The following is a 14,181-nucleotide window of genomic DNA, read 5'->3' on the forward strand; positions in this document are numbered from 1 at the left end:
ATTTTTAATCTGATTCTACCAATATCTTCTGTTCATCATCACCTCCTAATTTTCCTCACATTGTTATCTCTTTCCTTTGATCAGTTTTTATTTTTAAACCAACTCTCAGATTCAAAGTTCCAATAGATTTAAAACACTGTGGACGAGTTTGTAGATAGGTAGTACGAGAGATCTGCTCCAATTATCAAGAATTTAACCTTTTGAATTATGCAGTGTAAAACTTTGAATTATCCACTGCAAAACTTTTATACCTCCATATTTGAGTATGTCTAGTTGAATATTATCTATTCTAGAAGCTTTTCTACATTTCAGATTTCTGGTGGCATTTTCTATCTCAAGTAGTGAAGAGTACCCTTAATTGTACTGTTGAATTTTTTCTACCACTGTTCTATCACTACCATTTAACAATATTTTAGGATAATTACTCCAGATATTCAGAATATCTTTATTTTCAGCTGTTTATATAATCTGTGATCCCTTTTATAGTACTCTTCCTCTATTTCAAAAGCCTCCAGAACATTTTGTCACCTTCATGATATTTATCCTTTCCATTTTCCCCATATCTTTCCATAACCTTAGTTAGTTTGACACATTAACTTAGCTTTCTTACATGTTTCTTTGTATTCTCTAATGATACTTACTCATTTACTACCAGGGGCTTTAGATATGATTTCTTCTTCTCTAAGATTGCCACTTTAATTTCTTGAATATAACATGCAGCAGTTATGACTTTTCTATCATTGCACCCTTTTTTGTGATCATTATTTTCTGCATGTAACATCTACAGTTTAGAAGTCTCCTATCTGTTTATGTCTTCTTCATCTTAGTAACACCAATTATGTATGAAAGTGTATTTTGTGATTCTTCAGCTAACTTCACCATTTTTGCACTTGTGCTTCTTATGCTGATCTTATGTTATGCTACTTCTTTTATCCTGTTGATCCTGGTTCAATGATGAAAATGGTCACTAAGGTCCTTCTTTTAGCTGCCAACATCCCAACCAACATGACATCTGTTTTTGTTTTAACACATTATTTGTGCATGATTTAAATCAGTAAGATTTCTTTGGTCAGCTAAATTGCAGATTGCAAACCATTCTTGTTCAGTGTTCACATGGATACCTAATAATGGGACACCAGGGATGGTGAGGATGGTGATTGCTGGCACAATCAGTTCTTCGCAGCTCTTTAGGCTATATGGTGTGGTTTGTGTTATCTAGCTCCTCTGATGCTTAAGCGATTCATTTTCAGTTGTTAGATACCTCTAATGAACTCTGCTATGCCATATTTGGCATGTTTTTTTTTTTTTTAGTGCCATGCGCAGGTTAAAGATTTATTTTTGTATTTTCATTTAGTTTTTAGATAATCTGAAACTGTACTCTAGAAACCCAACATGGAACCTTTTTTCAAGCTACTTCAGATCCAATAAGCAGGTGGTGGTCTCATATTAGGCAATGAAATTCATCTCCCACCTACAGACAATCACAAACATCCATATCCCATAAGAAGAATTTGAGCAAGCAGTCTACAGGGTTGGAGAAGAGATATACTAATTTACCACTTGGCCAACAAGGCCAGCACAAATGAGGATCCTGCTCAAATGAGAATTTATGATGATTAAAAGCTACTGTGTGACCACAGATGCGAGACCGCTCAACACTTCTGCATATGGCAGAAGAAGGTGAACCTATTCAGATAATAGGATAAGCAATGTGTTTCGTGGGATGAGTGTTTATTATTAAATGTTGGAAAATTAGCTTTTCTTTTATGAAAATTCTAGTTTTAAAAGTGGTAACTATTTTGCTTGTACAACAGCTGGAAAATTTTACATATAAGGCACGTCATTTTGCATGTTGGTAATGAATTCGTACATCGCCTTATTCCTTTCTCCCTCTTCAACATGAATTGACTCTTCTTGCACATTGTCAGCCGAGGGTCTTGCATCTGTGGTCGGATGGTACATATTTCTTGAATAAAAGCACACAAATGTTAAGGGCACTTTTTACACCAACATTGATGCTGTGCATGACCAAATTACAATCTGTAATCTATCTGCTCTTTCAAGAGGCTGAAACCACCACTACTAATTTAACATCTAGCTTAAGCTGCAGATTACATTCCAAAAACTGTGTGTAATTGTCAGTGATTTCTTAGATCCTATGAGGTTGCACACATTTTGTTGTATCAAGAAACTGATAGTATGACCTCATCAGCATCATACATAACTTACTGTATACAGGTGTCCCTTGATATATGCGGCTTCGATTAATGCGGTTTTGATTAGTGCAAAAAAAAATTATGACCATAAACTTGATATATGCAGTATCAAATTTAATTAGTGCGGCCCAAAAGGTTTGAAAATAAGCAAAGGTTAGACTTGGTCAACGACACCGATCAGATCACATGGTATGAGTCATGTTCCATTAGTAACTCACTCTCGGCCCCAGTGCTTCAATTTATCAGCAGAGTGTGGCACGTACAGACGTATATGTGTATGTATTACAGTGTATGCTTACGTCCTATCAGTATATCACGTAATTTTCAAATTATTTAAAGCATTACACTTCGTAACCATGGCCTCGAAAAAGAGTAACAAACGAAAACTTATTACTTTGGATACTAAAATTGACATTATTAAAAGGTTTGATAACGTATAAAACAAAGCAAACATTTGAAGAGTCACAGTTTAGATAAACAAATTGATTGTTATCGCAAAATCATGGAGGAGAAAAAAAAAGCTACCACTGTTCAATTTACGTTAGATAAGTTTTTTTTTTATAAAAAACAAATATTTAGATAAGTTTTTATGTAACAAATATGTATAAATAGAATATATAAATACATGTCACCTTAAAAAATAAATGTTTAAATTTTTATATTTTGCAGGATTCATTATAATTATTCCCATTAATTCTCTTAACATTGAATGATGCGGTGTCCATCGAGGATTAATTAACTGCATATATCAAGGGATACCTGTATGTGTATATATATATATATATATATATAGAGAGAGAGAGAGAGAGAGAGAGACAAACAGCATGACAGAAACTTAATGAGACCAAACTAAGATTTTGCTATCCAGGAAGATTTGCTATAATGAATTTTTTTAAAAAAAACATAGTGGCTTCTATGGGATTTCAGGCTGGGACTTTCTGATGAAGCTGCTGTGCTGAGCCATAATATATGTGATTCACATGTTATATTGATGTTTACTAATGCTCTTCTTAATGGAGTAAAAAGAAGATCTTGTTTGTCCTTAGTGGAAGGCAAAAAAAAAAAAATTTGCGTTACATGAAAGAAATGTGTTGGAAATGCCAGCCAGATATATACTATGTTTACAAAAGTATTCGGATGCCTTACATGCCATGTAAATTTCACATCTTGCAACATGCAAATATTCAGAGAGTGTCTGCATAAGTCTGGTAATAAGAAATGGGATATGCTGCATGTTTTGCACTGTACTCAATATCAAGATATTGAGAACATGGATCACAAAAATGCCACAACACATCATACACGAGCAGTGGAGATACTTCTGGAGACCAAGGATATTAATCGAATAGAGTGGCCAGCATGCTCCTCAGATCTTAAACTGATAAAACACATTTGGGACACAATAGGGAGATGCACAGTGCTTGAAATTCCCCTCCAGAAAACAAGCGATGCCTTATCTTTGTTCTGAAGAAGGAATGGGCCGGTTTGCTTAAGAACTCCTGAATCACTTGGAGCTACATGTGAGAGCTGCATAGTCTCTCCACATAGTTTTCTGTAAGCACTGTACATGAATTCCTTAACTATGTCCTTAGGGAATTTGTAATGTTTGCCCGTATTGCAATTTAATTTGTACGAAATTTATAAAACTTATTTTATGTAATATAATTTCTTAGTATGCTGGCAATAAATTTATGTCCACATTTGGCTGTAGTCATTTTTTCAAATACAGATAAAAATGTAGTTCATCCTTAGCTATTAGACACTAGTGCACTTTGTCTGCAATTTAGCTGATGTTTATCCTGAATAACCATGTTAGCTCATCAGCAATATGCAGCATCCAATTAAAGCATCATTTACACAAGTAATATACTAAGCAATAGTGCAAATACCCTAATATTTCCACTATAGAGGAATTCTCGTCACCAATATTCTGATAAACCACATAGCATGTATATATTTTAGTTCACGAACAAACTTACAAGCTAAATCATCAGTCTCCATCTTAGTCAAGTTCAGTGGTGTCGCATGGCCATTTAGGTTGGGTGTGCTGTCATGTGGCAATCTCCACCAAAATTCACATCGATTTGACTGAATAATTGCATTTTTATTAATGTGTGGAAGTTTTAATAGTGTATAGCACATAAGCAGTCATCTTAATTGGTCCAATGCAATATTGAACAATCCGCTCTCTACGAAAGCCTGTGGGTTGGAATCCCACTGTGGGTATAGATGTTTGTGATTGTCTGTGGAAATACTAGTGGTGGTGAACGGTAGATGGCGTTGGTGTAGTTGCTGTGCTAGTTGTAGTTGGTGGACCGAGTGGTAGAAACAGAGATGTAGAGTACATGGCCTCCCTTGATGACTCTTTGGACAACCTGGAGGTGTCATGTAATAATATTTGTATCCTAAACACGTCAGTTTACATATCACGCATGGAAAACAGATGAAACACAGAAAACATTAAACAGCAACTCATGACAAATGACAACATTCAATTGGATTGCTTCACACAATAACCAATCACAACCACTAATGATTTTTGGAGGTGCTATTGTCTCAGCACGCACGCACACACACACACACACACACACACACACAACCTGACTCGCCTTCTGGGTGGTTTGAAACCCACTGGAATGATAACAATTTGACATGTCGTGCTACCTGTATGTCTGTTCAAAGAGCTCTAAGGAGTCCATATTTGTGACTGCACATCTGGGCTACTAATGTGAACGTGATGCAATGTTTATGTGTCGAAAAGTGTCCTCTTCATGAAGCATTAGTATATTGTGTTTAATTTTAAGAATCACATGAAGCCAGAAAACAATTAGGGGAGTCTTCAACAGGAATAAATGCAAAAATATAATATCATTGATATTGCTATTCTGTGGGTAACCACACACCCTGAATATATGCCCCAGGTAAAGTATGAGTCATTAGCACTGCATTCAATGATAATATCAGCTACTATAATATAATCCTCTTTCAGTTCTTTCTAGAACTTTTTCAATTTCTCTTGACTTATGAAATATATAAATAACTTGCATGTGATATGAATTCAAATGGTGGCTGGCTGGCTGCAAACAGAATTGCAGCAAAATAATCTGATTACATAAGGAAGCGTTAAAATACTTACTTCACTATGAGATTTTTATCTTCTTTGGTTAAGCTGAGGAGAAGAAATACTATAAACCATTCATCCTCTACATTATCTCCATAGTTTGTTGATCCAGAGATGTGTGGAGGGATGCCTATTTAAATTTATATAATTGAAATGTACAACTAAACTTTGTCATACTGTGCACAGAAAGAGTAAATCATTATTTATAATTCATTCAGTTAATCTATGTGGAATATGTCAAGTATTATATTACAATAAGAATAAACAAGCATGGAAATTATTCAAGAATCATAAAAAGATATATTTCACTATACTGGTTTTAACTGCTCTACCAGGTTTAGTGGCTCAACCAATTTTACTTGAGAAATGGGTATAATTTACTTTCAGTGGCCTTTAGTAAAATGTACTCTCAGATTGCCTCTAAGATTAAAGATTATATCTAGCAGCATTAGTACAGGCTACAAAAATCTATGAGTTTAAAAAAAAACAAAAAACTAATTCCACGGCTTTCTATCTACAGTTATTACTTAATTAGAAAGCATGACATCTACTTCTTTTTTTTTTTTTTTTTTTTCAAGGAAATATGGACAGATATTTAGGGGGGAAAAAAGCAACTATAAAGCACAAAATTAATATCCATATTTATTTTATTTATTATTTTGTTTTTTCAAGGAGACATGGTCAGTCATAACGCATCTCCAGATAAACCAGAAAATTGGCAATATTGCTGTTTTATCTGGATATCATGGTATCAGTACTACATAAGTGCATAACAGCTGCATTATATTTGATTATATGTTACTTTTTACAATACTGGAAGTGTTCTTGGAATGGTGTTAACTGAAATCCATAAAAATTTCTTATTACAATACAAAAATAGATGTAGGAAGGTAAAGGCATTACCCTGTATCTCTGGCCAAAGGCTATGTAAAAGACTAATATAAAATTTTAAACTACTTGAAGGAGTCCTCAGGGTCATCGAGGGAGGCTCTAAACATCATGACAATCACTATCCAACTTTTGCGCAGTGTCTATCATATTTTTCTTTGAACTCATTCACAGTCATGGCACCTACAACAGACTCAGGCAACCTATTCCACTAATTCACCACTCTCCAAGCAAAAAACTTGCTTGGAGAGTGGTGAATGCACCATTACTAACTACTATCTTACTCAGTTTCCAAGGATGGCCTCAAGTTCTCCAACCACCAACAGACCTGTTCTGAAAAATTTCCTCTGAATTAATCTTGTAAAAATCCTTCCGTAATTTGTATGTCTCAATCACATCACCCCTTTTCTGCCTATCCACCAGTTTCTGTATCACAAATCTTCAACCTGTTCTCATAAGGTTCATTCCATAGACCTGCTACCATCTTGATCACTTGCCAAGAAAACCTGGCACCCAGATCTATGCGCAATAGTCAAGATGGGGCATTATAAATGCTCAATAATTATTATTATTATTATCCTAAGACCCCATGGAGTCAAAGACTCATCTAGGAGGTCCTTTTGTCATACACACAGCTCATCATACTGTGCCTTAAACACATGCAGACACCACCCTCTCAGACAAGGCATTCCATTCGTTCACAACTCTGCATGCAAAAAACCTGCTTCTTACTTCCCTGCTCACAGCCTTCCCCATCCTGGAAAGAGAACCAGAGGTCATCCTTCCAGGGATGACCTCTGGTTCTCCCCTAATCTCCCACCGCTTTCTGTAAAAGCTCTTCAACATTGATCCTATAACAACCCCTTACTAACTTTTAGGTCTATCATATCACCCCCCCCCCCTCTTCCTCCTATCCACTACTCTGTAAATTGCATCTCCTCAACTTTTCCTCATATTCGACATTTCAGAGATCAGAAACTACCTTACTCAGTCACCTCTCAATCCTTTCCAACATCCCTTGATCCTTTTGAAAACCAGGTGACCAAATCTGTGCATGATACTCCATGTGTGGCCTAATCAAAACCTTATACAATGGGACAAGAATCTCCTTACTTCTACAAGTCGGTGTCCTCCAAATCATTCCCAGAATTCGTTGTGTTATCTTCACAATTTTGACAATGTGTCCCCTAAATTTCAAATCCTTATCCACTATCACCCTAAGATCTCGTTTCCTCCACCTCCAACAATATATCCCACCAAACGTAAATTCTACATCCTTATCCACTATCACCCTAAGTTCTCTCGTTTCCTCCACCTCCAACAATATATACCCACCAAGTGTAAATTCTACATCACATCTTTGTTTTCCAAATTTTAAAACCTTACATTTTGCAACATTGAACTGGCATCCCCATTCCCAAGCCCATTCACTCAATCTATTCAAGTCTTCTTGTAAGACCACAACATCTTCTCTACTATTCATAGTTCATCCCACTTTGCATCATCTGCAAACAACTGAATATCCCCAACCAAATCTTTGTCAATATCATTAACATACAGGTTAAACAGCAAATGGCCCCTGAGGAACATCACTAGTTACTTTCCTCTTCTGGGATATTGCTCCCTAATACTCAACTAGCTGATACCTATCAGACAGCCAGTCTTTGATCCAATGCACTAATCTAATATCCAAATCCATCCACTCTAGTTTGATTATGAACTTATCAAGTGGTAATCTATCAAAAGCCTATGTAAAATCTAAATCTCCTTTGTCCATGCAGCTGTCACCTTATTAGAATAAGCATGTGGATTACTAAAACATGACTTCTCTTTGGCAAATCTGTGCTGTCCATCAAAGATCATACCAATGTCTTCAACCCAATTCTGGATTTTGACTCTCACTAGCCTCTCCAACACTTTAACACCACAACACCTAATCTTTAAACTGCAATTGCATTCACACTGTTTGATCCAGTGGTTTTGTTTTGTGTTTTTCACTCTGATATATGCTGTACTAGACAGCTGAAATTTACAAAAAAAAAACAACTTGTAATGTGTAATTATATTTTCATATTTTATTCATCAGTGGCTCTCAAAACTTGTCAAGTTTATTTGTTATTTTTATAAAATTGGTTATAATTAATAAATATGCGGTCTGTATACTGGAAGTCAGATTAATATTTGCTTAACCACAGATAACATTTTTGTTTGGAAGAAAACTATTGATAGGTTAGTAATAATGTAGTACTGTCATAATATCCTATACATTCCCTGGGGATGCATAACAGGAATTTAATGATTATGATGATTAACCTAAATAATCAAAAAAATGTACTTGATCCCCGAATGTGCTAATAACCGCCACACTGAATAGTTATTAGTACATTTAATTTATAACAATAAATTTTGAATTAAAAATAACTCAGCAGAATGGATTAAGTGCAAGAGAAATAAGAGCATCTGCTCAGTCAGCCTAGTGGCTATGTGCTTCACAACCATATGCCTGGGTTCGATTCCTGTTGCCGACATAAGGAGCTTAAGGATCTTTCTCAGACATAGCCAAGTTAGCCGGTGTTGGGAGTGGACAGCACGATTTTTCTCCACAGTTTATCTGGCTTTTTTTCCTTCCACAAGCAGGCAAACTGGCCCAATGAACACACACAGCTATAGCCATAGAATATACCGGGAAGCACAGGGCTAGTCACCTTATTCCTTGGGATGGGTACAACTTAGAAGGGCTTAAGATAGCCCTATAACTGGCCTAACATGCAGAAGGGAGAAGAAGAAATAAGAGCTGGAAGTGTAAGCTAGAGCAAGTTTGTAATAATGTAATAGTAAGTGATTGCAAAAGCAAGAATGTGAATGTAAACAGAAGAGTAATTGCATGATCTAACATAACAAAAAATTTTATTTGTTTAGTTACTTCACAATTTTTTTTTTTTTTTTTTTTGTTTGCTTATGCTAGAGTAAAATATCGATAACATTAGCTATTGGTAACATGTGATAACATGAAAATATGCATGTCAAATTTGCCAAGTGAATATATCTTGACTTTACAGCTAATAGGATGTAGGTTCAAACTCCACTTTTGCATGGATGTGTGTGAATGTGCTTAGGCGGAATAATTTTTGTTGCATGGTGTGAGACCACATTGGAGTTCCTGCAGGATGACAAACAGACTGACAGTACAAAGGTAAATGACTGCCAGTTTAATGTAGCCAAATGTAAGAGCTTTGAGAAGGAATCACAAGCTGTGTACTATACTGACAGAACTGAATTGTTGGAAATTGATGAGACCAGGGATTTGGATGATAGTGGAAGAGAAGTTGAAGTTTAGAGGACATATTGCAAAAGAAGCCAAAACAACTACATCAGATTATGTAGTTGTTTGAAAGACATCATGACAAATAGGGATAAGGAGATCATTATACCCAGGGCTTAAAAAATTTTGTGCTGGCTCACCATTCAACAAAATATCTCATTCGATAGATGTTAACCTGGGTGTTAAATAGGGTCATCTATTTCACACTTGTGTTTATTCACAGATCTGGTCAATTTATAAGCTTTTGTTAATGCTGTGGTTAGTTGAAGTAAAATTATTTATGTTAATACGTTTATCAGTCTGTGAAGAAAAAAATTCATGCATTTTTTACAAGTGATGTACAATAATTTATTATTTTTATTATTAATGCCATTTTTTTCTACATTTTCACTTTTAACACTACATATCTTGAATAGCTTTTATGAGAAAAACAATTTCTTCGTTTGATTTCCAGTATGGGGATCACGTTTCTATTTACTATGCCACAGAAAAATTCGTTTTCATACAACAATTTCTTCTTTTCCAGTATAAACAAACAGTGGAATAATAAATTTAGTTTAATCCTTTATCCAAGTGTGAGCAAACAAAGTTTGCACCTGAAAGTATCTTCAGGACTGGGGTAAGGTGGTACAACAACTCAGCTTGGGCCTGGCTCCCACAGAAGATACCTCAATAAAGGTCGAAACTAGTCTGGGTAGTGGCCCTTCCCTTAATGCATAACATTAGACATATCCGCAAGAAGATGTGTTTTGCATTATAGGAGATACTGAGACAGGAGTGTTGGTAGCTTGCTCCACCTTTGCAATGAGTTGCCCTGGTGTTGTACCACCTTACCCCAGTCCTGAAGATACTTTCAGGCGCAAATTTTGTTTGCTCACACTTGGATAAAGGATTAAACTAAATTTATTATACTCTAACCAAGTGAAAAATAAACTTTCAAACAAACAGTGGAAACATCCAGTATCATAAAAACTCTCAATAAAATAAAACTCTCTTGTCTGCACATGTATATATTTAACTGCACAATGTAATGTAACTACATTAGCATTTTTGAATTCTGACTTGCTCCAAAACACTGTCAGACAGACAGGGTCAGTGATGCTACATGACACAGCAGCAACTGACAACATTCGATTAGGTTATGTTTGGTTGATTATTATGATTTTCTATGAATTATATATTTATTTTAATCCTTTATCCAAGTGTAAGCAAACAAAGTTTGCACCTGAAGTATTTTCAGGACTGGGGTGACTCGTCATTGCTTCAAGCTTGGTATCACCTGTGTGTCTGGCTCCCACTGAAGAGACCTAAATAAAGGTTGAAACCAGTCTGGGTAGCGACTGCAAAGAGATGTGCTTTGCATTATGGGATACTAAAGCAAGTGTTGTAAAGTCTTGAATTTGAAAGAATTGCCCCAGTCCTAAAGATACTTAAGGCACAAACTTAGTTTGCTAACACTTAGATAACAGATTAAACTAATTATATAATTTATAGTCTAACCAATTGAAAAAACTTCCAACATTATGATTTTCTCATAATGGAATATGACCAGAGAAGGAAAGATAGATAACATACCCATCATTTTATCTCGGGATAGCACTCAGTTGTACTGCGATGTAACCAGTTAATCACATGTCGACCTAAAACAGATATGCAACAGGCAGTTGTAATCAGCTTATTTCTTACCTAGTGATTGAATTTGATTGCTAATAGAGGATGTTAAAACTTTGAAATATGTTGGGAAAATAAATACTTATTTTTTCTCAACTTTCAAAGTTTTAACATCCACTATTCCATTATGAGAAAAATCATAATAACCAAACCAAACTACTGTGGCTGTGCACACATGATTAAAATAAATGATAATACACATACAACAGAAGTCACAATATGTGAGTCTACTGGACATGGAATTTAAAGACAAATGTAGTTATAAGATTTTATGACAATACTATCCGCAAAAGACTAGAAATCTATACTGTATTGGCAATGAGTGAGAGCCTAGAGATGAAAACCTTTTATATTTTTAATGTCATTACAGATATTCAAAAATCATGAAATTTTTCCATATGAAAAATAAGTCATCCACTTTAAGGCTAACAAACATTTATGCCACAACACAGACAGCTATACAGTACATAATTTGCTTTTATAGTATGATGCTATCTTTAACATGAAAAGGTGCAGATCTAGAAGCTACAAACCATTACAAGGCTTTCAACACAATCGTTAAAATTGATAAAATCTCCATCTGGATGAAGACATCCCCATTTCTCAAATAATAAGCTATAAATGATTTACGTTTTTTTTTTTTTTTCCATTCATATCCAACCTACTCTAATAAAAATTAAAAAAAAATCAGACTAATATATTTCGTAATCATTAATTTTTTCCTCTCATAAACCTTGCATTTTCTCTCATCTTTATGCCAAATGGTTGTTCTAGAATTATTATTAGTGTATCCACAGCAGTAAAGTATCCTTGAAGACAAGATGATGAAAGCAAACTTACCACTGCTTTATGTACACTAAATGAAAAAGAAGAGGAGGCAATACTAATTACTTTCAGAAATGTATTGGTATCAAAGCTAGTATAAATTGCCTCTACCCGTCATCAAGTAGTGTTCAACCACAGTATAAGAGAGGGGGGGGAAATATATATACTAATAATAATACCTGGTTGTTCTTCAGCAACATGAAGTTTAAAAGGTTCATTCTGCCAAATATATTCCGAGAGATAAGGACTCAACTTTGCTGTATAATCGTCTATGATCTCTTCCAATGCTTTCCTGATGCTATTGGAAGCTTTGTCATCTATTTTAGGAAAAAGCATGTAATTAACACAATCGTCAGGAATTTCAGATCTAAAAGCAGCCATATTTGCCAATTCCTAACTTCTATACTTCAACCATATGCCCTCCGTTAGGTGGAGAAAATACAAAACGCCAATTTGTAAGCACCATAACATTATTTTCATAGAAATATATTACGATGACAGAATTCAAGGAAGGAGCTGTATTATTTTTAAGAAGCAAAATACAGTAATGCAACATGTAGTTTAATAAATATATAAAATCGCGAAACAATTATTAATTAAAATATGGCAATTTTTTTTTCTAAAATTCAAACCTAAAGAAATGTTTTTTTGCTTATAGCTTCTCTCGGAAGAACATCGAGCCTACAGATTAGCAACCTTTGCAAAGCCAAAAATAAGGGAACAACTTTGTCATTTTTATTATTGTTTTTTTAAACTAGGGTGTCAGGCAAATGACAAATAAATCCTGTAAAACTAAAACAAAAAAGTCTTTGAAGAATAACATTCACATTAAAAAATAAATAACCTAACGTCTTTTATTAGATAGGCAACCTTCCCTACCAATCAACTAAGGCTCTTAGGAAAGAATGTGCAGCAGGCAACTGCCATCATCTCGTACTCCTAAACTGGTGTATCCGTAATAACCCAAGTTCTGCAATCAAGTTTTTGAGATGCGGGTTTAACAACCACAGTTTACGAGAAGAGAAAATAAACAACTTGCCAGTGCAAAGGTTGACAAAGGAAGAAAGACCCAGGAAAAATGTTTCTCTAGTTGGTGACTAGAAACGAAGACAATATTTCTCTGGAAGCGCAGGCCATTTCGAAAAGTTTTTCGACGGTTCCTGAGTTAGTCGATCTCTGGCATGAGCAAGCGGGTTTTGTCTCCGAGTAACTTGGGGTTTTTCGTCCCGTAAACTCAAGAAAATCGACCGTAGAACCAAAACTATTTCAGACATTAAATATATTGTGTTACGGACTACGAGATGGCGGCACTTGTTGAGCCATTTATTCACTGCGTGGCACTTAATTAGTGATAGCCGTGGGACAACTATCTCTGACTGGATACCGGTGGAAATTGAACTGCCCAATCAGTCTTCAAAAGTTAGATAGGGCTTAAACTACCTCGCCTTCTCCCTACATGGGAATAAAAAGGCGTTAGCTGATTTTTTTTAATTCTACATATGCACCTTTTCACGAATAAATGATATATACAGTTTTTTTATTTGACCACACCAGCTTATAACTAAGACAAATAGATGTTGAGCATCTGCTACAGCTTCAATCCAAAAATGCTGTACTTTTATCAAACTGTACTTATTAATAAAATATAAAAGTAGCAGAATTTTATTACTATTTTTTTTTCTTGGTGTGTAGAAATGAACACATATTAGGCACTATAAAATGGTGAAACAATGATTTTTGGACTTCTTGAATGAAATTTTCGATAAACCAATTAATTGAGAATAATATCTGTGTAAAAAGAAGTTGACAGATCGATCGACTTTTCGGATCTGGGAAAATGGATATGTCGACTTATTTAAGTTTGCAGTTACACCTCTGTATTATATCATGAATATCTTGATACCCAGAATGGTTCCATAAATTAAGAAACAAGAAGAAAAATCGCGATAACTCCGGGGGGGGGGTGAAATCCGAAAGTCAAGTGTATTATTATTGCATGTGTACCTCCATGAAGTCCAAAGATTCATCGCATGAGACCCATACTCTCAATAAAATATCTATCGTACCTCTCCTTGAAACCATTAACAGACAAATAGTTCTCTCTCTCTTGCTAATTAACTCTTACCCAACTTCCAGGG

At 35.1% G+C, this 14,181-nt stretch overlaps 1 protein-coding gene across 3 annotated transcripts in view; it reads right to left on the minus strand.

The window, feature by feature from the left end:
* ecd (ecdysoneless cell cycle regulator) overlaps positions 1 to 12,424 on the minus strand; it is a 203,429-nt gene extending 191,005 nt beyond the window's left edge. For all 3 annotated transcript variants that reach the window (XM_090398288.1, XM_090398289.1, XM_090398287.1), the window contains exons 1-2: positions 12,223 to 12,424; positions 5,353 to 5,467 (exon numbers count right to left, since the gene is read on the minus strand). In XM_090398288.1, the coding sequence (XP_090254414.1) occupies positions 5,353 to 5,467; positions 12,223 to 12,424 (317 nt within the window). The remainder of the gene's footprint in view (positions 1 to 5,352; positions 5,468 to 12,222) is intronic.
* Between the last annotated feature and the right edge of the window lie 1,757 nt (positions 12,425 to 14,181).

Source organism: Typopeltis vanoorti, chromosome 9 (assembly GCF_054136105.1).
Source record: "Typopeltis vanoorti isolate ZY-2024b chromosome 9, IOZ_Tvanoo_1.0, whole genome shotgun sequence".
NCBI classification, from domain to species: Eukaryota; Metazoa; Arthropoda; class Arachnida; order Uropygi; family Thelyphonidae; genus Typopeltis; species Typopeltis vanoorti.